The 27667-nt window shown below is 41.2% G+C and overlaps 1 protein-coding gene across 8 annotated transcripts in view; it reads right to left on the bottom strand.

Annotated features, from left to right (window-relative positions):
• The window catches only part of astn1 (astrotactin 1), a 399395-nt gene extending 374932 nt beyond the window's left edge, over window positions 1–24463 (bottom strand). For 5 of the 8 annotated variants that reach the window (XM_051402098.1, XM_051402178.1, XM_051402247.1 and 2 more), the window contains exon 1: window positions 23937–24462. In XM_051402098.1, the coding sequence (XP_051258058.1) occupies window positions 23937–24246 (310 nt within the window). In that variant the 5' untranslated portion in view covers window positions 24247–24462. Of the gene's footprint in view, window positions 1–23936 lie in introns of all 8 variants that reach the window. The other 3 variants (XM_051402517.1, XM_051402602.1, XM_051402015.1) reach the window with 2 other exon arrangements.
• Window positions 24464–27667: the final 3204 nt, after the last annotated feature.

Below are 27667 nucleotides of genomic sequence, written 5' to 3'. Positions count from 1 at the left end.
TGTAGTTTTCAAAACTGTATGTGAGGAAAAAAATATATACATTGTGATTCTGAATAATCTCTCTGCCTCAAACACTGTGCAACCACGACCAAGTGCCTCCTATTACACTCTCTTTTAAACGTTATGATAGAAAACAACATATTAACGGTCATTTATATAAGGGATCATACTAGTCAGTGGTGTAGACAATCAGACAATTACAGTAATTGTGGCAAATACTGTGTATTAAGAAACATTTAGGACTTTGCAGTAGTATTTTCCTTTAGGCTCAGTTTAGATAACACGAAGTTCAGCCTTTTTTACCTCTGATTCACCCCACGCCCTGACAATCGGGGGAAACGGTGTGAGTGTGTGAGAGAGGATGTGAGAGCACACATGTGTGAAAAGAAAGGAAGCTGAAGGCGGGGTGTAGCTCCTCTGGCAAGATAATCTTGATGCTTTGTTATTTTCTAATCTTCTAGTGTCGGTATGTGTTTTGCTTCAGAGCAGATGATTTGTGAAAAATCCTATAATCTAAGTCTGACCTTTTTAGCACTAATACTAGCATAGTAAAACTCCGGGTTGATTTATTTATTTGTTTTGTCAGTACATAAATAAGTACATTTACTCTGTGTTATGTTAAAAGTTGCATGGATTGTGACTCATTTTCTTGTCTGTCTTAAAGGGTTTAAAATATCAGAGCCGTGGCTGAGAAACAAGGTTATAGTGGGTGTACACAGAGTGTCTTATTTTGAGTTTGAAGCTGCTGTTTGACCAGGGCACTCTGTTTTTACTGCCGTTATGGAAGCTCCAGACATCAATTCACTGCTGTTGACAGTTAACCTCCTGGCTGAAGGTCTGCTGCATTGTTTGCCCGCTACAGATAACCAATACAGAGTCAGCCATCTTACAATATATTGACTTCCGGCCTTCTAAAAGGAAAACATCAGCGTACGTGTAAGGTTCTTGGAAATCAATGCAATCAATCATCTTTTGTCTTATGAGCCTCCTGTAAATATAGGCCTACATTGTGCTTAGTGCGAAGCTGTTCAGCATTGTCTGTGCGGCTGTATGGCAACATACAGTACTTCTATCTTTATACAACACATTGCAAAAGCATTCTACTCCATGACTTTTACTTTTCTCGTGCCACTGGATTAGCATTGCAACCATAAAAAATAAAATATATATGAAATATAAATCTAGTAGTTTACAGTTGTAGGCCTACATGTGGTGTTCCTTCTTACACTTTTTTGAGTTAGTAAAAAAGGAGATGTGTTCAAGCTAAAATGGGGTTTTTGTTTAAAGTGCACATTTGCAGTAATTCATAAAACAAAGAGAGTGTGTAGATCTTTGTAAAGCACTGATCCAACAACTGACTCCATGAATCCTCAACTCAGTTATGACCCAATATATAATTTGGCCCCACACACAGCCAATCTACATGTACTTAACGTACTAAATATTCCATCATGCTTGTACCAAATTCCCCAGTCAAGCATAGTTAGGGCAGCCTAGTGCTTTTAGGTATATTATAATAATCATTTTATTGGTTTCATAACCTCAAGTGTGGCCTCCATGTGCAAATATGTGTAAAGTAAAAACAATTTGCGGTTGCATAGTGAAATACGGCACTGTCAGCTCATTTGGACAGCATAATCTGCTATTTCACATGGCGGAACTTGAGCTGAAGCACATTTCGGGGCTCAATCAGTCGTAAGGCAAGCGTGTGAACTGAAGGTGACACACACACTGCATTAAGTCCACCGCAGTCGGTTCACTGCTGCTGTACTGTAGATGGTGGAACTTTAAAAAAAACCCAGACATCTGAGAATCCTGATGGCTCAGCACAGGCCAGGACACATGATTAGTGTTTGGTGAAAGGGTCGGTTCACCCACATTACACCAGCAGTCGTATCTAGCCATGCAGGAAGTGTGGATTATCCACAGAAGTCTTCAGATTCCAAGACTTCCTCCCGTGCAAAGAGAGGGTTTGGAGGGTATTTACAAGCGACAAACATACAACGTAATGCCATTCAGAAGTGGAGCTCTACTTCTTCGATGGCTGCATGAGTTGGTTCTTGTTAATTGTCCTCTGTCCGCACCGTTTCTCTGCTATCTTTGCAGCATCATCTCTTTGGATGAAGCCACGAGGTAGACAGTTAATATTCAACTGATGTTTTCACACTGGCTGTTGTGGCCAGGGGACGTGGGGAAAAGTAGTTAGTGTGAGTGTGTATCCAGCCACTGCCAAAGTGTACCAGCACTTGGCTAACGGCTGGTGCACATTTCCCAGTGCGAGGGGAACGATGCCTACTCTTGGTCAGCCAGTGACGGCCTGGAGGGAGAACAAATCAAAAGACAAAGACACTCGAGGGGTGTGGAGAAAGGCTTTAGGAGTGCAGGATGCTTTGCTAAGAATTTAATAGAAATGTGCCCAGGTCTGCCATAAAAAGCTCTGAAGTCTTCCAAGGCTCTGACAGCTAGAGAAATATATCATGCTTTCACTTTTTACCAACAAAGTTCCCAGTACACAGGGCGAATAAGTTATTCTTCAGCTTTCTGGGCTCTGTGCGAGGCAGGCACTGTTAATACAGCATGATTAAATGTGGCGCTTCCATTGTGTATCTTTAGGAATTAATTCAGTAATTCATTTGTTTTTTAAGGTCAGCACAATCTTGTAGGGCAAAATAGCGTGTGCAGTGCGGTCAAGACGGTGGTGGAATGCTTAAGTCGAATGGCCCTTTACAAAGTGCAAGAGGCCTTGATGTACACATTTCACCTCCGGACAGCTGCTTAATGCTTTGGTCTGGTGTTCCTGCTCACAGACACGCCGGCATTAAATAAGAAATGTTTGGGCATTTGGATATTGAGAATGACTGTATCTTAAAACTAATTACATTAACACACAGCAAACAACGCCAAGCTTCATCAGCAGCAGCTCCTGGGCCCCGGATTCCCTGACAATTACTGCTACTTATCTAATAGATCGCTGTTTGTCTTTCAGTATCCTACCAATGCAAAATCTTTCCTCCTTCCCTAACTCGTTGGCCTCTCCCCCAAATGACCCCGTCTTTCTTTTCGCTATTTCAATTTTTTTCTTGCCCTCGGTCTCCTCACTCCCCTTCCCTGTCACCTTCTCTCCTTTCTCTCACGTCAGCTGTCTCTTGCTACCTTGCTCGGTTGTCTCTTGCCTCCCTCACCTGTCACCCTCGAGGGGTTTAATCATCAGCTTAATGTCACACCCTATTTGAGGAATGCCTGAAAACACACAACACACACACACACACACACACACACACACACACACACACACACACACACGTACAGTCACAGCACCTCCCTGCTGGTTGGGGATCTTACACTTTCAGATATTTTAGCTTTTTTTTTTGCAAGTAGCAGGCAACTTGAAAGGCCTGTTCGACGAGACGGAGCCCTCCCACTCGCAGACTGCTGAGCTCTGTTCGCATATGTTAGCTCGCTATTCTTATATCCTTGATATAGTATGTGATAAATATATCTGTGAGTGCGCAGCCACTTGGGCTGCCACTATCACTGGGACGAAGGTGAGTGGCAGAGCGATGTGAAGCTGCTGCTTAACTTGCATTTTGAAACAACAGAGGCAGGCAGCTCTGCAATCGACAGACACTGACAGATAGAAAGAATGGGGATAAAAGGGGGAGAACACAGGCGAAAGGCGACATCGTACAATCGTTTCTCAGAGGTAACGCTGCCTCAAGGGAAGAAAGAGATATTCCTAATTGATAAATGTTAATGCAAAGAGCCAAAGAGGACAGAGTATCTAAATGACATACTTAGATGGCAAATGTAAAAAAGAAAAGATAATATAGACTGATGATAAATGAATTCCTTTATGCTATTCAGCAGCATATTATCGGGCCTACGTTTATCCACAGGCAGTTGAGATGGTGGAAAGGTATAAGCTTTGAGGCTGTAAATATCTTTTTTTCACTATTAATTAATCTGATGGAATAAATTCCTTATCCAGAGTTATGTAGGTTTGTTTTGTCTAACAGTCCAAACCCCAAAGTAATGTTTGGCAAATCAGCTTGAAAATGAACTGAAACAATGAATTCATTATAAAAAACTTTTGTAGATTCATTTTCTGTCTATTTACTAATTGATTAATTGAGTGCCCGTATCATGTTAACATTTTACAACTGCTTCATTGAGAGTATTATTGTTTTTTAATGGTTTGCTGGTAGCAATATATTTTATAAATTTAGAATAAGAGGAGCTTATACAAAATGTTCCAAGATCTCCCATTAAAGACTGAGTGTGTAACATTTAGGAGGATCTATTGGCAGGAATGGAATATAATATTCATAGGTATGTTTTCATTAGTGTATAATCACCTGAATATAGGAATCACTGTGTTTCTGCAATCTTAGAATTAGGCTACAGACACGGTGGATCGCTTTCCTTGGAGGCCACCATGTTGAACAACCACGTTTCTACAGTAGCCCAGAATGGACAAACCAAACACTGGCTCTAAATAGGGACGTTTGCAACACCGTATTTTCTCCTCCACGTTTGGAAATGGAGCATTAAGCGAGTGAGATCCTGAATCAGCAACTACACCGCTAGATGCCAGTAAATCCTACACACTGGTGCTTTAAGCCCCATGTAGCAATAACCTAATAAATAAAGGCCAGCAAAATTCCCCCACACACAGCTTGCTCCACTCTGGTGGACGCCCGTGCTGCCCAAGTTGTAGAGCAAATGGTAGAAAGGAAGCCTCACAGCTGAGGGCATTTTCCTGTTGAAGCATACTGCCCTGATGGACCTTATTAAAGTCCTTTGAATTAGAACATTCTATTCCTCTGACTCTCTGAACAGTTGCCAGCGGTAACACATGAAGAAATGCGGCAACGCACCAATAAAGGTGGTGAAGAAGAAGGACACTAGCAAGTAAACATGAATGACAATGAAGGATTTCAAATATTTCAAAGATTTTAATGTTTTATGAGGAAGGAAAGACATTCAGCGTGTTGGGTAAACATCGTGAGAAACGCTGAATGAAAACATAACTTTGTTGTTTCCAAATAAAAAACTCCACAGGGCACATTTCATTTGCATTACAATACATCATTACTGCGTCCTGTTCTCTGCAAAGACAGGATAAAGGCTGGCATTATTTGATCTTTGATGAGCGCTGCTAGCAGAAATGTATGTGCACCAGCATCGACGTACCACGTCCTACTAAAGATTTTGGAGTTAAACACTTACATTTTTGCACATACTCTATTGCTTGTGAGAAAAGTCCTATTAATGTGATTCTCATTTTTAACTCACATGCTTTTACACTAATGCATTAATATGTATTCGAATGAAATATTACACATATTCACTGCAAAAGTGGTTAAAGATTTAGCTTATGGCAGTGCATAACCTGTGCTTCAGCAAGGCCTTGTTAAACTTTTGCCCCTCTTTATCCCCAAAACCCTGTATCATTGTCCATTTTATAATAAATAGGCCCTATTTTTACCACCTGCATGGTTTATAGGTGATAAGCCCCCCCAAGGGAGCAATCCCTGACAAATTGAAAATTCATGACCATGTAAATATTTCACTAACATGGCACGGCTGACATGCACGCCACATTCACAGCCGCCTGGTACAGCCCCACTGCCAGCCCCAGGCCGGTCTTGACATTGTGTAAAAAAATAAATTCCCCATTAATCCACTTGGTTTTAACTTCCAGTTGCTATATCCGCCTTTGACACGCTCGACCAGGTGACTTTATGAGACATCTCACTGGAAAATGTAGCAGTGCTGTGCTCAGCCAAATGTGAAGAAAAAAAAATACTGAGGGAGAAATGTGATACTTTCCTCTACTTCCAATTTCTTTTGTTTGCTCCATGCAGTAGCTGAAGTGGATAGAAATGGGGAGAGAGAGGCTGCCTGTGAAAATTACAGAGCGCCGTCTGTCTGATACCTAGTGCAATATCAAAGTGGGAAGGAGGATAGAGAGAGAAATGGAATCACCTGTTTGCTTTTTGCCTCACTCGCTAAAATAAAGCCGAGACCTCCAAGAATATTCAAAAACTTTTCCCCCCTCGCTGTTGCCAACTTTTCCATCAACTTTTATGAGGTAATACATTCACTATTCAACATTAAGGGCTTAATGAGGGCCATCATTTCTTAACTGCAAGCCAATTTAAAATGGATAAAATCGCATGATGGCAATAAAGTCTACAAATATTGGGTTATTAAGAACATCGTGTCAGGAACTCAGGCATATATTACTATTGGACCAATCAGCTCCAGTCTTTGATCAACAGCAAGTTTTTAATCATATTATCTGGGTGCAGAAAGGAGGCAGCTCTTTTATCAGAACATTTCTCATGCGTGGATGATAATGTGGTAATTTATTAAGGCTGAATGTGTATGATAATGTGATGCCCGTCATAATCTGTGTCATTTAGTTGACAATTAGGCGGCGGCCCCAATCAATGCTACTATGAGGGATGATAATGTGCAGTGTATCAGGACTCGGGGACGCAGGCCATTTTGTAAAATGAGTTGTTGGCAGTGGCAGAATGCAGTGAAAAGCCAGCAGGAAAGCTAAATCAACAAATAAATAAGTCAAATATGAAATAGAATTTGTCCTCATGATACGCTGGCAATAAGGTGTCAGCTCCCGCACTGAGAGAGTCTGTAGCTGCTGTAACAGGTTTCGGCTGTGTGGAGAAAGCCAACACTTCTGCAATATCTTCCGCAAATATATAATATAAAATTAGCCTTCACAGAAATCAGCATCTCAGTTCAACTCTCAACATGCCAGGCTTGACATATCAAAGCCACAGTGAGAAGGATCAGATGCAAATGTTTACCTCTCACCTTTGACCCAGGATCCCATGAACGCTTTTTTCCACTTTTTTTTACCTTGTTTAGAGCAAACAGGAAAAGTCGGTGCCCTATTTTGAGTTCTGACTGATTGAGCTTAAGCAGCTGTATTTCCCTGGGTTCAGACTGAGAGACTGACATAACAAGGTCAGGAGATGCCAAAGGGAGACTGAGATGTGCCAGCAGGTAGCTACAAATATCAAGCAAGTAAACTACAGTTAAAAAAGTGTGAGAAATGTCAGACCGCTTACTGAGCTTGTAAATAACTGAGACAACCGAGATGATCAACACTCTAACACAGTATAACTAGGCTCCAGGCTCTGGAGAAGTTTGACAAATAAAAACCTTCATGGTATAACCTTGTTTGTAGCTGGAGTGTGCTACGGGGATCCAGCTCTCTTAAAGGTCCAGTGTGTAACATTGAGGAGGATCTATTGGCAGAAATGGAATATAATAATCATAGCTATGTTTTCATTAGTGTATAATCACCTGAAAATAAGAATCTCAGTGTTTAGTTTCCTTGGAATGAGACATTTTCATCTATAGTGGGAACAGGTCCTCTTCTGTGGATTCTGCCATGTGGAACCACCATGTTTCTACAGTAGCCCAGAGCGGACAAACCAAAGACTGGCTACAGATAGGGCCTTTCACGGGTTAGTCAGCCACCGCAGTATTCAGTTAGCTGCAATTAAGCTCACCCGCACACAGTCCTATACTGATTTCCTGATTCATTTTGAACAAGGGGACAAATCCTAAACCTGTCCCCATGGCTGAAGGACTGCGTTGCCTGTTATGTTGTAATATTTTCATATTGGCTATATTTGCAATTACAATTATGGTGGTACTGATGTTGGATATTGTTGCTTGATATTACAAACAAGTAGAGGAGAACTATGGATCGCCTGTTGCATTTTAAATGTATTTATTTTAAACAAGTTTGTTGACTGAACTAGTGATCAAAGTCAGCTTGGTTATCAGTGCATTTCTGACATCAAAGTTCAGTTTTTGGTCTAACACAGTTTAACAGAGTTTTTTACTCTAAAAACATTCAAACGCATCAGGAGAATCGAAACTGGCTGTTCAGAGTTCAATCAAACCTAAAACTAACCGGCCCTCTAAAAAAAAGACTGGTAGGGTGTCGTATTGCCTTTGAACCGATGTCCTTCTTGTGTGTAACACCTCTCCCCGAGGTTGAGGAACTGACAGATCGAGGCCAGTCTGTGATGACAGTAGCAAATTAAGATGTATTGCTTTTACCGGGGTGATGAAATCAGGACATCAGAGGGGGAAACTAGTCTGCTACTCTCGCCACAAGAACTTTCCCCGCATGCTTCCTTTAACCGAAGCTAATCTGAGAACCTCTGGGGAATTTGTTTTCCGTTTTTTTTTTCCCTTTTTTTATGTGCATGAATTTTCCCATACTGTGTGTGCACGTAATAACAAGATTCCTCAATCTTTCATTTTATTTGCTTCTAGAACTCTCGAAGGCGGCGTGTTCATGGGGCGCCATAAATTACAACACCCTAATCTTAAAACAAGGATGAAAAATATTTCCAGCCAGTGTCTGACTGTTTGTCCAGCTCCTAACCTGCTCCCACCGGCCTCTGTGAGCCTGCATACTGATTACAGTTCCTTTCTGCCTTGATGTCCCCCGGCCATGACACCCTAATAAAACATGGGCAGCAGGGCCGTTCTTTAAAAACTATATCAACAAGCTACATGGGAGCTGGAAAAAAATGGATATTTGAGTGTGCCTTTCTGTTGTTGACGTTAGCTGATTTATTTGCTTGTTTTTTTATGCCCCCCAAAAACAGACTTTCTTGTGAATGAGATTGATCTTGGGTGTTTTTTAGCTTCTCATCCCTGCAGCAGTGCTGAGAATCTATAGTACTCAGTGTTACTATGGCTGGTTATCCAACTTTTTTGATACCGACTGAACTGTGTTCGCTGAGTTTCAAAAACTGAAATCTGGCATTGTTCACCCAACTTTTAGACGATTTTTAAGCTCTTGTATGGCTGCTTGTGTTAAGCTTTTACATTTGAGAACTTTGGCTGTTTTAGTTGGGTAATTAAGCATTGTTTGGGTAGGGGTACTGAAACGTAAAAGGCATCGTAAGATGTCGGGCAACACGTTCTGACTCCCGACTCAAATACTGCCGCTGTCAAGTAAGCAGTAATAAATATGTCTTGCAAGACTTTCAAAATAAAGCATGCGTGGTTAACGTTGTGAAACAGTTGCAGTTTGTTTCTGTTTAGTTTCAGAAGGTACTTGGTTATGATTAGGAAATAATCTAAAGTTCTGTAACTTAAAAGAAATGGATATAGACATCAGCAGCAGTTAATGCTGGGTTAGATGCCTGTTTTGTTTGAGTCATCCATCCACCCCACCACCTCCATATGTGGACTTTCTCCAACTTTATACTATGTCACCTGACATTGCGGCCAACAGATTTTTGTTTTGTAATGAGAAAACCAAAATCAGGAAGCCATTTTCTTTCTTTGTTTTGAAACTAAAAAAAACAAGCACAAAAAAATTACAAGTTGTACGTTGTTTTGTTTTGAATATAAAAAACATAAAAACTACCTGTTTTGTTTCCCATATTTATATATGGTAGCCTGATGAGCCTGAGTTCCAGTATCGTACCTTGGGTCCAATAGCCAGCCCACTTTGGATCAGGTAGCCAGAGTTGCTGAGCTATTAAATATCTTGTTAATCTTTTTTTTACAAGCAAAAAGCAATGTCATTGCTTTTGGTGGTTATAATGACAGACATCACTCGTGCCAGATTACATCAGCGTATTCATTCCATAACAGTTAAATTTGTTGTCTCTATTTGTGAGACAGTGTCGTCAGCCAAAGATCACTTGTGAGCTAAAAGGGAACCACTGTGCAACACCACTCTGCTGCCACGAGTGTTTTGTAGTTCAACAAGTCCAACAGAGCGATGAGTCTTCTCTAGAGAAATGATGGAGCACATGAGGAGCCAGCCAGTTCAAATGTCATGCATATTATATCAATATGTTCAGTGTATCAACTTAATAGTTCTGCATTGGTGCCTCCAGTATTTGGAGAAAGTTGCTTGTAAAAAACAAGCAGGCTGTTATTTCCCTCATTTAATCAACATTTTATATCTTATTTTATATCTTTACTTGGTTTTCAGGCTGTAGAAGTAGTGAACATTAATAAGGCTGACACTCAAAACTGTTTCTGCCTCCTGCAAAACAGCAAAAGGTGATCACAGATCTCTGAATTTCAGTTATTCATAACTTTGGGTAAATGCAAATGTTGAAAGCAAACCCTAACTAGAGAACCTAATTGGATAAAGGATCAGATTCCATGAGTGAATTCGATGCCAGGAGTCAGTAAAATGCTATCCATATCATTACCAAAAGAATAGGTATTCTGATACTTTACTTTGTGTAAACTAACAACGTTTCTGCAGCGGCATGGTTTTCTGTTGCCTTCTTTCTGCTCTCCTCTGCCTCTTCACTTCTGAGGCACTGTCGACTTGATTCTGGCATTAGGGAGAGAAACAACAGAACAGGACTGAACGGAGACTAAGCTGTCCCTGAGCTGAACGATACTTGATCATTTAATGTTTTATATCTTAATGTTCTTTTATGAAAATCTCTATTCAGATAGTAGCAGTCTGTGGAGTTAGAGGTGCCACCTCTGATGTCTCTCCTTCCTTCCTCCCTGTCTTCTCCTGCTGAGGTGATAAAAACCTTTCTTTAGAACTCCTGTCTAAGCACCCGATCATGTTGCCATGGAAACCATTCACTAGCAGCCTTATAATGTGCCTTACAGTCTCTCTCTTTCTGCTCCTCTATCTCTATCTATATCTTCTTGCTCTCCCCTCTGTCTAATTCTTCCCGTTGTGCTCTCCTCCACAGTCCTCTGCCCCTGCCTTGCACAAACACCTAAACAATCCTTGATCTGTGCTTGATGTTAATTGCAGATTTATCCTCAACAAAGGCGGTACGAGGCAATAAAGGAATGTGAGGGTTTTTGCTGTGGGGAGTCAAGGCACACAGGCAGGAAACCTAGTGGTCAACTGCTGTGGTGAATCACAAAGGTGAGGCTATGTTATACCTAGACATATTCCTCCACTTAATCATTCAGCTTTACCTGAATACATACAGTCCTTGGTCTCAGACACATTTATGTCCATTCAATTAATGTCTGCTAATATTCTAGACTTGAACAGTGAATTTAATTCAAACTCACACCTATTATCTATATAAGAGGGCAGCTGTGGCCCAGGTGGTAGAGAGGGTTGCTGGTTTAAATCCCCATCTCCTCCTGTCCACTTGTTGAAGTGTCCTTGGGCAAGATCCATGCCGGGTTGGGCCAGAAAGATAGAAACAGATGATCCGCTATGGCAACCCCTACAGGAAGCAGCCGAAGCAGTATTCCCAGACCTAATTTTTCAATAGAAACTGTACAGTTTTTAGGAATGCAAGTTTCAGAATCTCACTGGAATTTCTGGATAAGGATACAGACTGTGAACTGGGTAGAAACAGTCCTGAGGGGGTTTATGGATGCAGAGAAAGAAGGGAAACTCAGAATGTTGAGAAGGTGTTGAGAGTTGTGTATTCCACCTCACCAATGTATCCATAGGAAGTTACCACCTCTATTGTCCGTGATGATTTCCTGTACAAACAAACTTGGAAACTGCGTGGAATAGCTAAATTTAAAAACTAAATTTCAGCCAAAAAGTTCTAGTCTACTTATTTTGCAAGACAGAAGTGGACATTACAAAACAAAATATATTGAAAGAAATACTTGACTGTGATGTGGATGGACACTGTTGTCCTACAGTGCACACAGGACAACAGACAATGAAAGAACTGCTTACATTTGAAACTAAAAATAGTCAACATTTCATTACAACTGTTTTGTAGGGCCTTGAGACATAATTTCACAAATAGATGAAATATGTTGTGTCTGAGCACAGCCTAACATTATTGCCCTGTATATCGAAGCATATTGAGGATAAAAGATTTGAGAAAGCACAAAACTAATTCAAGCTCTACTCAGTCTGCAAATACACATTTAAGAGCCGTATGAGTAATCTTTACTTTATATTTAGAGGCCTGAAGAAGGAAATTATTCAGAAATTCCCTAGACAATCAAGAACGTTAGCAGAAATGTTATTTCTCTGGCTTTTTTCTTATCCTTTAATCATTTTACAACCCCTCAAATTTATCTTGCGAACCCCTCACAGCGGTCCCAATCCAAAGTTTGTGTCCTGGTGGAAAACAGGTGAAAACCGTATTTGTTTTCTCAGAGTAATTCAGAAATTGAGGGCATAAATGGTTTCATAACTTAGCATGTAAGCTTTTTGTGAGAGCAGATTTTGCACATTTTGCACTGCTACAAATATTTACACTGTTGCTTTAATTGGACCTGCTTAATTTGAGTGACTGTTTTTAAATTTTGTTCATATTTATCATAATGTAATATGGTAATTTTGTAATAATTGATTAATAAATTGATTGAATTGATTCATTTATATCACTTATTATTTATTCACCTATCTAATATACGTGTGTCTATATATACATATATCATTTTTTGTATATCAAATTTGTTTTTGTGATTAGGATAAATTTAATTTAATCTTGTTATAAAATGTTAAATGAATCTAACTTTTAAAAACCTAAAATGATAAAAACAAACAAATAAATATAATAATTAAATCATAAAGTAAACTAATGACAAATTTCCAACACAATTTTTCAGAACTCAAGGTGATGTTTTCAAATGTCTTGTTTTGTCCAACTGAAATTTCAAAACCCAAAGATATTCATTTTGATTATTAAATAGAAAAGCAAATAACTGGCACAACTGAGAAGTTGGAAACAAAACAAAATGTTTGGCATTTTTGCTTGATAAACAACTGCAACAACTGATTGTCTCTGCACTAACCCCGTGTCCCAGACATTAAAGGACAATCCTGTTTTTACAGCCTCGGTCTTATTTTTCTGGTTATGGCCATTATGATGATCTTCAACGTTTTGATTGTTCTGGTGATGGAGCACTGACCAGCCGTGGCTCTGTAGCTGTCCATAGGGTTGGTCAAGAATATATAACTCACCTACACTGAGAAAAAGCATACTAGTCAGCGTGGAAATCCAATTAATAAGAGTTGTGTGATCTGTAAGCTCAGCAAAGTGTCTCTGACACCCTACGTGTACAGTAATTAGATGTCTTTGTAACATATTCATTATGACGGGAGTAAATTAAGGAAGTTTTAATTGCTCAGGGGGACGCAGCTCCAGCCCGGAGTTTCACACTGGGTCTCATCCCTTGCTGAAATGTATTCTTAATAGCAGCAACTGCCATTCCAAACCAATCCCTCCTGTTACAGCAGCACTGCAGCACAAAGTCTTGACTCCATCCTCACCGCTGCTGTGTGTATGCACTGGTAGAGAGGGAGTGTTGTGACAGAATATGGGTTAAGGCCAGTGTTATAAATAAGTCTGGTTTGGATTACAGCAACTGAACTGCTGCATTTAACATTTAAGAAGAAACACTGAAATGGAGGCCAGAGAGCAGCTGGTCAGTATTCAGTCAAACGGTTGTTTTGGTGATGGTGCAGGAATGCACTTCCAGTCAAGCTGAAAAGCATAATGTTTTTCATTCGTGATGGTTTCCACAGCCATCTGTACACTTGATTGTGATGAGATGTGCTGTGGTTGGAGTTGCTGTCCATAATCTGCTACCAGTGAATGATGTTTGCATTTAGAGCAGGAGAGCAGAGATATCAGTCCAGTGACAGGAAAAGTGATGCAGCTATTTTAATAATCAGCTAATCATTTGTCATTTTTCAAGCTTCGCAAACGTGAGGATGTTTGACTTTCTTTGTTTTTACATGTAAGTAAAATAAACATCTCTATGTTCTGTTTGCTTTTCCACAACACTATGTGGGAGACAGAGGCGAAACAGATGTTCTGAAGACAACACCTGGGGCTCTGGAACACTGGGACTACTCCAAATCCTGGGGAAGGCCTTGAAAAATCTCGTTTAATTTTAAGCACAGATTTGTGTGATTATCATTTCTATCATAACTGACATTATCATTGTAATCGCAATCTCCCACCCTGCAAATTTAGTCGGCAGTACATAGTGTAGTTCACATTATAATCTTTCATAAGCTGGTCAAGCTACACAGTTCAACAGTTGGCTGAAGTCTGCTTGAAATGGTTTTTGCATATGGTTGTTTGTAGAATTTACACTGGGCCAAAGGTGGTTTCCTGAAGAAAGAAGCAGAGTGGACTTGACCCCAAAGCATGGTGAGTAGTTAGATAAGCAATCGAGGGGATCAGTGTACATCATTTTTCCAGCAGGTGGCTAGCAGCTAGTTACTGAGGGAGGGGCTCTGAGAAAGGAAAATTATGCCATTTTTCACTCCGTCCTAACATTTTATTGACTAAATAAACTGACTTAATTTAATTGAGCTATTAATCAACAACAAACAAATTGTAGTTGTGGCTGCGTTCAGGTTTGTCAGGGTGCACCTTCCTAGTTGACAACATCAACATTGTTTCACACAGTTTCATCTCTTGGGGATTATTCACATTAATGGTCAATGACATTCTCACTGCAGACACACAGTGATGAGGTGAAACAACTTGCAGCTCCACGTGTTTGGCCAGCTTTGCCATAGTTTAAAAAAGGGGCATGTAAAGAACAAGCACCACTGGAGTTTAACTCCCTTTACACTGGCAACAATATAAAATCATCTATGGCACGGCTCTGAATTGTACCAGTCAAATTATTGTACGGGAAACTGAATTGGATGGGAGGCAGTTAAGGGCTGACTTCCTTCCAAGCCTCCGGCCCAGATGTGCAAATCACTGCCAGAGCAAATACAGCTTGAGTCTCTCCCGGAGGGCAACTTTATTACCTCACCTTCCGCACAATTTATGGCACAACACCAAAAGGGTAAATTTCTAATAACGTAGCTGGGCTTCTCTGACACTAACGAGTGGCTGCAGTCCCGCAGCTAAAATTTACTGTCAGTCACAGAAACCCCCCCTTTTCAAATTGCTTCTTAGATGCTTCACAGAGAAGCAATTTGCAGAGAAAAATGTGAGCCACTGTAAAAGGTGGAAAAAATGTGGATCTTAAATTGCACTCAAGCTCCCACACACACACACACACACACACACACACATGCACAAGCTCGCATTTAAAACCACCTTCACTTTTTAAATGATGTTACTTCAAAGAGGTTGATGGCTGTGGAAAATCAAAGAATCGCAGCATGTCTCACAACAGCATTCCTTTTTTCTCTTCCCAAACTTAGGCTCAGTGTTTCCTCTAGGATTTTTTTTAGCAGTGGGGGCAGGCCCGTCCAAACACGTACCCCCCCTTTTGACAATAAGCTACATCAACACAACAGAATGTGGAGTTAAACTGGACAGCCCCAATAACCTCTGAATAGTTCTACTTGTTAAATTGCAATGTGAGCGGCAATGTGATACCGTGGCGGCAGAAATTTAACAGCGACGGGCTGCCGCTCCAAAATCAACATAGAGGAAACACTATAGGCTTACAGCTTTAAGTTTTCGCCTGGAACACTGAGACCATCCCTCAACAGATTCTGATCCCTGTCTCTCTGAGGTCTTCAAAAATTCAAATAATTACTGAGGGTTAGCTGAGGATAAGGTGTCCTGATGAGACATGGATGAGGATGGCGGTTGCCAGCAGGACTCGCTGCTGCTGGTACTGTGGGGTACTGTGTGATAAGCTACAGGACTGTACTTAAATCTGATTGAAGTGGTCAGGGTCCTAAAGCAATATTCTGTAAGAATTGTGGTTTTTTTTTTGCAACTAGGCCCTACAGTTCAGTCCTACAGAGTTCAATTCACTTTTACACAACTGTCTGACCCAGGTGAGTTACAGCGGCTCCAACCAGGACTCTGATATAGATTATGGGCACCAGTGTCACTTGTCTCTTTTCCAGTCCTTAAACAGAGCCAAAAACTGTGACCAAGACCTCCCTGGGGCCAAAGGCATGAAAAAGAGTACACTGTGTTCTTTCAGTGTGCTTTAATTGTTTAGTTGTAGAATGCACTTTCTTTCACATGGTCCCTTTGAGATTACATTTATTTACTTGTTTTGCAACTTGTGAAATGGGTCATATTTGCCCAGTTTGTTAGGATTGTCTCTGTGAGAGCTCATCCAAGCCAATTAAGGTAGGAGGAATTTCATAGTTTGAATGTGAATGTGTATGTTTATTTTATGTCTGCATCTGCCAGAGGGCCATCACAATAAGAGTGGGCATAATAATATGTTAATGCCACTACAGGAGAAACTTGATGTTCTCTGCAATTAGGTGAAAAAAGAAATGTGCGTATGTCGGCGCTGAACAAAATGAGCTGGGAAATATCAGCATATTGGATATCTGCAAAAATCCAGTCACACAGTCTGGCTGTGTGTGTATCCCACTCACTGATTTGAGTCGCAATGCATTTGATTGGCTGAGAAACATCACATGAGACGATTCAGGGCCGCTAAAGTGGCGCCATGAAGGCAAGAAAAGTTGCTCAGCATATACTTGTTTGTTGCTTGTTTTATTCAATACAAATACTGTCTTATACCGCATACCCCAGTGAAATGTGCGGAATGTCTATAGGTATGACCTTTGGACCACAGGTATGTGCTGTACCCAGTAAGTTCCTTAAACCTAAGGGGTGTCTCGCCAGTTTACCTCATGAATCTGCAAGCAGACACAGGCACCTGGCATAATGTCCCACACACAAACACACATACAAATATGCTGAGAGGAAACATGTGCAACATCAATCCTAATGTGGCAAAAAGCCATGGAGCGGGTGAGTGAGAGACGACGACAACTCGACTGTTAACAACTACAGCAACAGCATTCAGCACGCAGCTTATCACAGCGCTGCTCAAACACTGCTTTAAATGTAATCACTGCTTCTTATCAATACTGCAACACGATGTTTAAGTAAGCTGATTTGGTTTTCTGAGAAGACATGCATCCAACAAGTGAAAGTTCCGGTCTGTAATTCAAAGCTCTTTACTCCACAAAAGAGGTTTTGTTAAACAGCAAAGGAAATCAAGCAACAAACAAAAGAAAAAGAAAAAAACAAATAAATAAAAGGCTGCAGCTGCTCCACTGTTTATGTTTGCGTAGCAGGGATGCTACTTGCACCACGAATGTGGAATTGTGTTGGGCTCCCCAGTGTGAGTTTTCATTAAAAGTTTTCTGTCCCGGAGTCGAGCGCTACGTAAGGAAATGTCAGACACAAATTCCGACTCATTAATATGCAACGCCAGTCTTAAGAGATTTGTTGTGCTGTGCATTTGCCTTAGCTTATTTCCCTGCACCCCATAATGAATTAACTGTTGTCTAAATTAGGCCTTTAAATGAACTATTCAAACTATTCAAAGAGTCACCACGGTCTCATGGCATAAACACTCAACAATACTGCAAATATCATTAGGGGCCATCATAGGACTATTCCCAAACTTCATATGTCTGTTAATTAAAACAGACATAGAGATGATATTCAGTGCTTTCTGAAGCGCTGAAAATACAACTGAGTAAATCCACAGTGACAGCAGCTTTCCAAAGTGCTGCAGTACTTCTGCTCAGCCAAAGCAGAAAAAAAGTAAGACATGTAATAAGTGATACTTCTCTGTCTGCTTGTCTAGTTCTGGATCCTCCCCCCTAGTGAAACAGGAACACTGATGTCAAATCCTGCCAGGTCCTTCTCTCCCGTACCCGTCCTTCTTGCTTTTAAAATCTGACAGTTTCTGCTTTCTAAGGCTGGGTATGGAACCTTTTGGAGTACCAAACTAAATGTGTCTATAACATCAAAAAGTTTTAAAAAGGCTAACAGTTTGCTGGTTAGACAATCTACAATGCAAAGATACAAGGTAATTTCGTGTTCATCAACGCAGGGCTGTATAATGAAATACAGCTTGTAGTTCCCTTAATGCTACCCGTAAAACAAGAAATATGGATGCAAAAATATTTACAGTAATCAATTTACAATAATACTATTTATCATAAGTGCCTGAGGGAAGAAGCTGTCTTTCAGTCTGGTGGTACGGCAGCAGAAGCTTCTGTACCCAGAATGCAGCAGGGTGAACAGGCTGTAGCTGGGTGCTGTCTTTTAGGATCCTTTGGGCTCTGAGCAGGCACCTCACCTCACCAATGTCAGTGATACTGGGCAGCCGAGTACCAGCGATCTTCTGGGCGGTTTTAATCTGCTGCAGGGTCCTCCTGTCCTGGCCTGTGCACATCCCATGATGCCAGTGTGTGATGTTTCCAGTCAGGATGCTTTCCATCACTCCTCTGTAATAGTTAACCAGAACTTGGCAAGTTGTCTGTGCTTTGAGACCACCATGACATTGACTGTTGATGTGACGTTGATTCCCAGGAACCTAAAACTGTGCTGCTCCACCTCAGCTCCACTGATGTGGTCCGCACTGTAAACAGAATGTGAGTCTTTGCCTTCTTTTTTCCTAAAACCAACAATCAGCTCCTTGGTTTCGCTGATGTTGAGCAGTGGGTTGCTTTCTGTGCACCAATCTGGTCGATGACGGTGGTGTCATCTGCAAACTTCACAGCAGTTGTCTCCATGTCGGGGGATGCAGTCATGGTTGTGCAGCGTGAACAGGAGGTGACTGAGCAAACAGCCCTGGGGGGATCCGGTGTTGAGCACTAGACCACCAGTTGGGACTGTCTGGGGTCTGTCTGTATCCAGCTGCGGTGTCCAGTGTGGCACTTGGGCCCAGAGTGCTGAGTTTGCCCATCAGTTTCCCAGGGCAGATTATGAGGATCTGCTGCGTTTCTGTTTTACATCACTGTAAGCTGAATATCTTTGAGTCTGGGACTTTTGGCCACATAAAATCTCAAACCTCATCCTATAGCATCTGAGAAACTGTAATAGCCATTTTTCTGACATTTTGTAGTCTAAACAATTAAGAAATGAAATTAATCCAGGTATATTTTAATGGATCACTATCAGCTAAAATAAAAAAATAAAAAGACGTATCTACGGATTTTTGTTCTCAGCCTGCTAGTGTTGCGGCTCTGCTCTCCTTACAGTGCAGCATTTCACTGCATATGAATGTAAAACAGGAGTTCAGACAGTTGGCAGAAACATTCTCCAAGCTCAGACACTCAGATAGCAGTTTGACCATCAGTCAGCTCAAGTCAGGTGACAAACGTCTCCAACGGATATCAACGTCATATCAGCTCTATTAGCTGTCACTAATTAACATTAATTCTATGAGTGACTTGGTAACTGCTGTCTGGTTAAAGTGCTCTCTGCAGTCAGCGTCTGGACTCGTTTGTGAGGGAAGAGGCTCCACTCTGTAAAGTGTTTCTGTAGCTCATCTCGTCATGTCAGTTTCAAGAGTTGCAATCTCCAGTTACACTTCCATTCATATCAGATCAATAACTTAAGCTTATAATTGCAATACTTTTCAACCAGGACATTCAGTGTATGGATAAAGAAGCTTGTGTAAATAGGGTGTGTCAGATTCAGTAGCTCCAGCTGTGATTTCAATAAGATAGCTATTAAATCAACATTCAAGTACAAGAGTCAAAAGTATCGGATCAGACAGATTGTACCAGCAGATACCAAACTCAGATCAGAATCAGGCCCCTGATTGAGACTTCTTTGGTGTGTTCACTTACTGTTTATTCAATGTAATACTTAATACATAAGTTAATTCAGAAAACATTTCTAACTTTAGACTAGGGATGCACGATATATCGGCATTAATATCGGTATCGGCCGATGTTCGTCATTTTTTTACATATCGGCATCGGTCCGATGAGTAAAATTGGGCCGATATCCACAACCGATGTATATCCTCTAGTTGGCTGTTTGTGTGTCGGGAGAGGGAGAAGGAGGGGGAGGGGGATTTGGCCATGTGTATTTGTTTGGGCACGCGACAGTGGCAGCACAGGATTGTGGGATGTTAAACTGAAGAGGAGAAAAAATGTCAGCGGTGTGGGCGTTTTTCACGGTGTCAAAAGAAGACACTCGAAAAGCAGTATGCAACACCTGCAAAGTCGAGGCATTGCAAGGAGGATGCCGCGTCAAGTCATTCAACACCACAAATTTAATATGACATTTGAAAAACCGCCACCCAGAACTACACAAACAATTACAGGAAGCAAATGCTGCTAACGTTAGCCAGCAGGCAAAAACAAAAGCAGCAGCAGCTGGGAGCCCAATACAGCAGGTACTCGACCAGACCAAGGAATTTGCCAAGGACAGCGCAAAAGCCAGGTCAACAACCAACAAGGTAATGGAAATGATTGCTCTTGCCAACCAGCCATTTTCCATAGTGGAGGACCGAGGATTTCGGCGGTTGATAGAGCATATTGAACCCCGCTACAGCCTGCCAAGTCTCCCTCCCTTCTTGGTACGAAGTCGTGGCCACGCATATCCACAAACTGTTGGACAGTGTGACTGACATTAGCTTCACTACGGATATATGGAGTTCGGACGTAAGTCAGATGAGTATGTTGAGGCTTACTGCTCAGTGGATCGATGGAAACTTTGAAATGAAGAGAGCTGTTTTACATGCGCAAGAGTTTGCAGGATCGCATACGGGGGTCGCCATCGCTGGCGCATTTGACTGCATGTTTGCTACGTGGAAAATTACAGTGCAAGTTGAAAAAATGTGCACTAACAGTCAGGACATGTTTTGGATATTTTGATTTAGCCTTTTTCACAGATTTGAGTTTAACTGGAGTGCACAGAGCTGAAAACATGTTGCCATGGATACTGGCATGTTTGATAAGTGGTAAAGGTTGGTTACTTATGTTTTATGGTAGCCCTGTAGCTTTGTTATTTGGAAGTAAAATACGTTCTGAAAATAAAGGAAGACATTCAAAAATTCAGTTTGCATGATTTTCAGTCTGTACTAAATTTTATCATCTCAGAAACTTTTTTTAAAAAACATATATCGATATCGGTAAATATCGGTTATCGGCCATAACAGCAAAATTAATATCGGATATCGGTATCGGACAAAATTTTCATATCGGTGCATCCCTACTTTAGACTATAATTACTCTAAGCAAAGGCTTTTATGTTGAGGGTGCTCCGAAAGGGAAAAAGCAAGTGCACAAAGTATTTTGTGAGTAAATAATAAAACATGAAAATAAGGTGGATAATTAGAACAGAATTAAAATGGTTAAGTAATAAATGAGCTATAGAAATAGAAATATACCCTCCACAGTTCCACTGTCATTCTGTGGACACACTGATAAGCTTTAAGCTGCTCCCAGTAACCAACAACAGGCTGCGGTTTAAGCTGTGTCATGTTGAACATGTTGCCTGCACAGCTATCCATTCATAATTTAATAATCAATGCATTTTAATACCTAATATAGAATATTGTTAAAAATAGTAAATAATACTAAATAAATAAGGCTACACTATAAACATAAGGCTTTAAATAATAGACCCAGTGATCGGTAATCGGCCGATACTGCTTCTAGTGATCGTGAGCAGCCTCAAAACACCTGATCGGAGCCCCCCTTTTTTCTGTTATACTGATGTACTGAGCAGTTACGGCCAACGCTGAGACCAAACCTACGGTACGCCTTTAGTTGCATAATGTTGCTTTCAGTCATAACCCATACACCGCATGTCTATAGGGTTACCAGGTAGCTGAATTTTTGTCAGTGACATTGTACACTCACACACATCACTCGCTGTGCGCCAAATGTGGAGGGGGCACCACCAAAACAGCCTCATGATCATTAACAGTAATAATAATCATTATGCAATAGGGTCCAGCACCTAAATGTTACTACGTTTTGTTTGTCATTTGTCATTTGTCATGGTCACGCTTCTCTGTCCTCTCCTCTGCAGGACAGAGGCCAGGGCTCAGTTCCACACACACACACACACACACACACACACACACACACACACACACACACACACAGAGAGAGAGAGCAGACAGGCAGTTTACCAAACTTTACAACTACTCAAGTAGAAAGTAGAAAACGTAGTGAAGCGATATTTCCACCTGCTTTTTCTGCGGTTGTTGTTACAATCACAGCACGCTTGTTAATTTAATAATGAATGAAGCTGTCTGTGTGTAAGTGTTAGTTTGCAAGAATCTGAGAGGAGAGGAGGTAGGACTGATACTGACTGATGTCTGTGTGTTTGATGTCAGGAATATTATTTATTTTACTGACATTTTCGATTTGTTTCCAATGAGATATAATTGAGTTTATATAGTGACTTTGCTGTTGTAAACTTTGCTGTTGCTGCTGTAAAAACAATATTATTATTACTATCATTGTTATTGTTATTATATAGTTATATTTAATATATCACTTAATATATATGACACATTTCCATGGCAGAAGAAAGTATTAAATCACTCCTAAAGCATAGTTCTCCACTTCCCATACATACTGTCCATACTGTATGTTCCAAACACCAGAATATGGCTAAATACAGGTGTAGGGGTCAAAGATACTGGACATGCAATCAGTTCATGTCAAGCCAGAGACCTTTCGTTGCATGTCATCCCCCCTTTCTCTCTCCCTCCTCTCTTCCTCTGAGCCTTTTATGGTATGCTATCTGACAAAAGTATAGTTGAGTTTCCACATAAATTAAACAACACTATGAACAGTTTATTTATGAGAAAGTCTGCAGAGCATCTGCACTACCCATGCCACGCAACTGATGCCGGCAATTAACAGATTACTGATAGCTTGAGGTTTTCTAAATCCTGCAGTATATGTGTGTTTGAATTTCTGTTGAATTTGAATCAGTATGTCAAGTATCTTTATTCAGAATACACAGAATACAAGTACTTTAATCGTGTATGTGACAAAATGCAGCCAATTTTTTAAGCTGCACAGTTCAAAAGCATTTGACACATCAAAAAGGCACAACGGAGAAAAACTACAGCATCCATGTAAAATGCATGTGTGTAAAACTGATTCAAACAGGCAACTGCTTCAACAAGTGACAACAAAGAGACTGCACAGATGAAACAGCTCAGTAGCTATATAACAGACAACACACACGTGCACAAACTTTTAAACTGCTTTCCTGCTGATTGTTGACTTGAGCCAATAGAACATCAAATTGTTGCACAATGAGGCCCAGAGCCACCAGTAACAACACTAAATCCTCACACAAACATCCAATGACACAAAGTTGACCAAACTGGTTGTATAAAAGTCCCACTGCAGCCCACACAGAGCCCCACAGTGAGTCCCAACAGTAGCACCGGGCCGCGGAGCGCCGCACAGCCGGTTCAGCACCATGGACAGCGGCCGGCTAACTCCCACAATGCAAACTTTGCCACTTTCTGCCAAACTCCCTGTTATTGAAGCATTACTCAATGTCCACTTCACGTGGACTTGCTTTGGTCTAAACTTGAATAAAGTTGCTTTTATAGAGCCTGAACACCAACCCCAGAGCGTCAACTGTCGCGTTTTAATCCCACATAAAACACATCAGACATGGGCAGCAGGAAGGGGCCGCACAGCAGCAGGAAGAGGTGCGCGATAAAAGTTGTAATAAAGTGACAGGAGTTTGGCGGCACACTTGCTAGTCTGTTAATGAGCAAGTAGTTTGCTACACATGCACCTAACCGTACCACGTGTGTATGCTAACGTTAGAGAGAACATAACGCTACTCATGAATGGACACTGGAGGCGTGAAAGTGGCGCGACTCTCACAGATGTATTTATTGCTAGTTCCACTGAATGGCAAAAACTACAATTTTGTTAGCATTAGGATGCTATGCGGCCTATATTTGCAATAAGAAGTGTCAAGTGATGACTTAGCCCACCAGTGTCGCGCGGAACTAATTAGCATCCATTGGCAGAGACTGGTTAAGACGTATAACGCAGCTAATTGCGTTAGCTACTCATTCTGGTTGTTACATAGCATGTAGTGTCTTTAAAACAGTGGAAACATCATATGTAGCCAGGCCTAAGCTAATGGATAACAGATAACAGATGTTCCGGTGTAGTAATAAATAGTAAGGGGGGGTTCATGTGCTCAGTTAGCGGCTAATGAACCGCGGAGACCGCCAAGACTCACCTAAGACGAAAAAGGGGAGCTCGGTGTTTTCCAGGTCGTCCACCACCACGACGTCCCCGGGAAAATCGTTTCTAACGGAGAACAGCAGCTTGGGCTCGGAGGCCGACGGACTGTGCATGATGCTCAGGTCGTTTTCCCTCAGAAACGGCAGCGCAGACACGGTGACGCTCTTCATCTTGCACTCGGTGTCCTGGCTCTGGTCCTCGTCGCCGTTAAGACATCGGACGTTAGGCGTTAGGAAGGCCATTAAGACCCACGCGAGCAGCAGCAGCAGCAGCAGCGGTCTCGGCCCCATGTTGATGCTCGCCATCTCCGTCGCTCTGTTTCCTCTCCCCTCCTCGCTGTTTCTCTGCCAGGCTGCTTCGGTCTCTCCCAGCCGGATGAGAGAGCGGCAGAGCACAGTGAGTGAGGGTGTGTGTGTGTGTGTGTGTGTGTGTGTGTGTGTGTGTGTGTGTGTGTGTGTGTGTGTGTGATACACGGGCGGGCTCTCGCAGTGTGGGAAACAAACGCCTCTTGTTTCTCACATATGATCAATGGCAGGATTTCTGCGGATACAACAGTGAGCATTGAGTGTGCGGCTGCTGTGTGTTTTAATGCCGGTGACCCCTTTACTGTAACTGATCGATAAACTGTCCAAATGGCTCTGTAATGGCCAAGCATAGATTACCAACAGGAAATGCACCCAGAATGCCCTGAGGGTCCCATCACCAAAAGCAACATCATTTTTAATTGAATTACACATGTGCCCCCCCCCCCCAATACCAATTTGCATCTCCAAGTGTCACCACTGAGCGTCTTCAGAAGGCTGCCTGACCCCTGTGACTGAGCAGTACTGGACCGGGTGCATGCATCATTTCCTAGCTGATGGTTTTGATGCACAGGCTGCATGTAAATACTCACGGTCAGTGTCTGTAGTGCCAACACCCCAGATATAGAGGGCAGAAGATTTTCAATACACCTGAATGACAGCCATTTTGACATGAAATAGTAGGGTGAACACATGATGGTTCCATTCCATTCAGGTCAAACAGAGTCAGGGTGCTGCTGTTGTGCATGTTGGCTCACTGTAAAGTCTGCGGCACTCAATGGAACAGAACCTTCATCAGTATCATTGCTAACACCTGTGTTTACCCTATTTTATGTCAAAACGGCCGCTGTGGAGAAAAAAAACGAGTCCATGCATTTAAATGACACAATCAATCCCCACGATGTTCAACAAAAGCTATTTAAAACTGAACAGAACCAACCTATCATCTGCTTAGCACCAGTGCTGGCCTGGTTCCTCAAAAAATGGGTTTCATTACTCATTACCTTTTTCAGAAGTAATCGCATTACTTTACTTATTACACTGCCAGCCATAATTACACTACCACTGTAAGTTAAGCTCAGTTAAGAACTGGGACCTTACCACTGGCAACTGAGGCAGGCAGATATAAAGGGATGCCTGAACAGCAGCGTTTCTGTGTTCTCTGTGAACCCTCTGTTTGAAAAAATCCAATTGAAGAACCCTGATTTGTTCTGGTTGTGAAGGTGAAATGTTGAGTTGGCGCTTTTCAGGGAGAGATTTTTGTTTTAGCAAGATTTATAGAAAATGCATGGCAGGTAAGACAGAGAACACTGTATCCAACAGAATAGGACATTTTGGTCACGGAAATGTAATCTCATGAAATGTTCTTTTTGAATTTGTGGAAACGTACATTACGATTTGTCATGTGTCCATTTTGGCTGTTGTTGTGTTAGTGTATTGTAAGCCCATACTGGGCACCACAGAATGATAGAGGACGCCTAAATAAATAAAATCATTCAATCCATCCAGCCGATAAATATAAGCATTTCCATCTTCCAAGCTAGTCTCCTCCAAGATTACAGAAATGGATTTCAAATTAGTAGAGGGTAGCAACAATCGAGGGATTTATTTCTTTATTATGCAACACAAGGCTGTATGACTAAATTAAAGATTGCAGTTCCTTCATGCTACACACAGAAAGAGATCATTAAAGTCATAGAATAACATAAATGATACACAAAATAAAATAAAACAATATAGGCAGTTATTTATATACATATATACATATTATTGCTCATGGTGGTACTGTTGGGTCTCTGTAAATAATGTTATAAGGAGTTCGGTCTAGGCCTGCTCTATTTGAAAAGTGTCCTGAGATAACTGAATTGAATTAATATTACTACTAGTAATGAGTTACTGCCCAACACTACTCAGCACAGGCTGAGCTAGACGGACGCAGAGCTTTAAAAGAATACACAGTAAAAAAAAAAATAATTGTAGATTCCTTTGTTCCTGCTGAGAATCACAGTTTATCTGTGTGCACTTACTTTAACACAGTGACATTTACAACAGAGCAGTTTTACCCTTCAACCTGACAGTCCCTCAGTCCTAATGACGCACACCTGTTTCACTCGCGCTGATTGAGCAGATGATCTGAATAACAACAACAAAAACATCACACTTCACCGCACCTCAACAGCCTTATGGAACGCACAAATGAAACGGCACGACTTAAACAAGCTGGTCGTTAACTGAGACACTGGACTGGAATTTATGATTTAACACAGAGAAAACAGGGCTACAAGAGCCAGCTAGACAGAGCTAGTATTATGGCTACTTTTAAACATCAACTAAATGAATTATTGGACAAAAGTCAATATAAAGGGCTATCAATCGCACTAAAAATTCACTGAACTGATTAAACAAACAATTTGTTTGTTGAAGTCTGGTTGACCATATGTTCTCCTACACAGTTCTGCTAATTCACATATTACATTTATCTTTCAGAAATAAATGATGTAAATGAACAGAGACAGACTATAAACTACATGTGTGTATGAAGAGCCCAGCATGCATCATTTCCTCTCCATTTGTTCCACACACAGATGCCAACAGATGTGCAAATGAGCCGAACTGGGCATCGTGTAGTTAATGAATAAAGGGAAGTATTATGCATCGGCACTGTCACAATCTTTTTTTGTAGTCATGATTGATGGTGGCTGAATGTCCACACTGTTAAAAGAGCTGAATTGGATTGCTGTGGATGAAGTCACATACGGATGCTGCTGGATATAAAGCTGTACATTGTATCACTGTTTACTGCCCAACCCAGTGGCTCTCTGTGTCGCTGTCCTGAATCATGTGCTGATTGCTTGGGGCATTTCAGTGCCCGGCAGTACCACCCACAGCTGAAATCAGTTCATTTGATGTCATATATGGGAGGATGGTAACTTCACACTTCTAATTAACCCTTCCTGTCAGCTAAGTTGTAAATGCTAATCATGACCTTGGAATTTTGCTTCAAGCACCCATTTCTCCGTTGTGATGTAACCAATGGTAAAATAAAGTTAAATATTTTCAACCAATCATCTAAAAAAACACAAAAAACAAACTGAATCAGATAACGGATTAAAGAAGTGCATAGGAAAAATACTGACTTGATGTGCAAAGGCCTTAACAGTTTTCGGCCAATGCTAGCGACTCTATGTCGGCATACTGGTGCTTTAAATGCTAACGTCGGTATTCTAACTTGCATACAAAGACAAAGCTAACATGCTAATGTTTAGAATTAATGTTAATAATAATAATGTTTACCATTGTCACCATCTTAGCTAAGCGTTCAAGTATTTCTTGAGGGGAAACATGAATGTCTGTACCACATTTAATGGCAATCCATCCAATAGCTGTCAAAACATTTCACTCAAAAACACAAATGTCAACCTCA

This window comes from Dicentrarchus labrax, unplaced genomic scaffold (genome assembly GCF_905237075.1).
Source record: "Dicentrarchus labrax unplaced genomic scaffold, dlabrax2021, whole genome shotgun sequence".
Classification (NCBI taxonomy): domain Eukaryota; kingdom Metazoa; phylum Chordata; class Actinopteri; family Moronidae; genus Dicentrarchus; species Dicentrarchus labrax.
The sequence above is the reverse complement of the archived record's forward strand: the minus strand, read 5'-3'. Positions and strand labels throughout refer to the sequence as shown.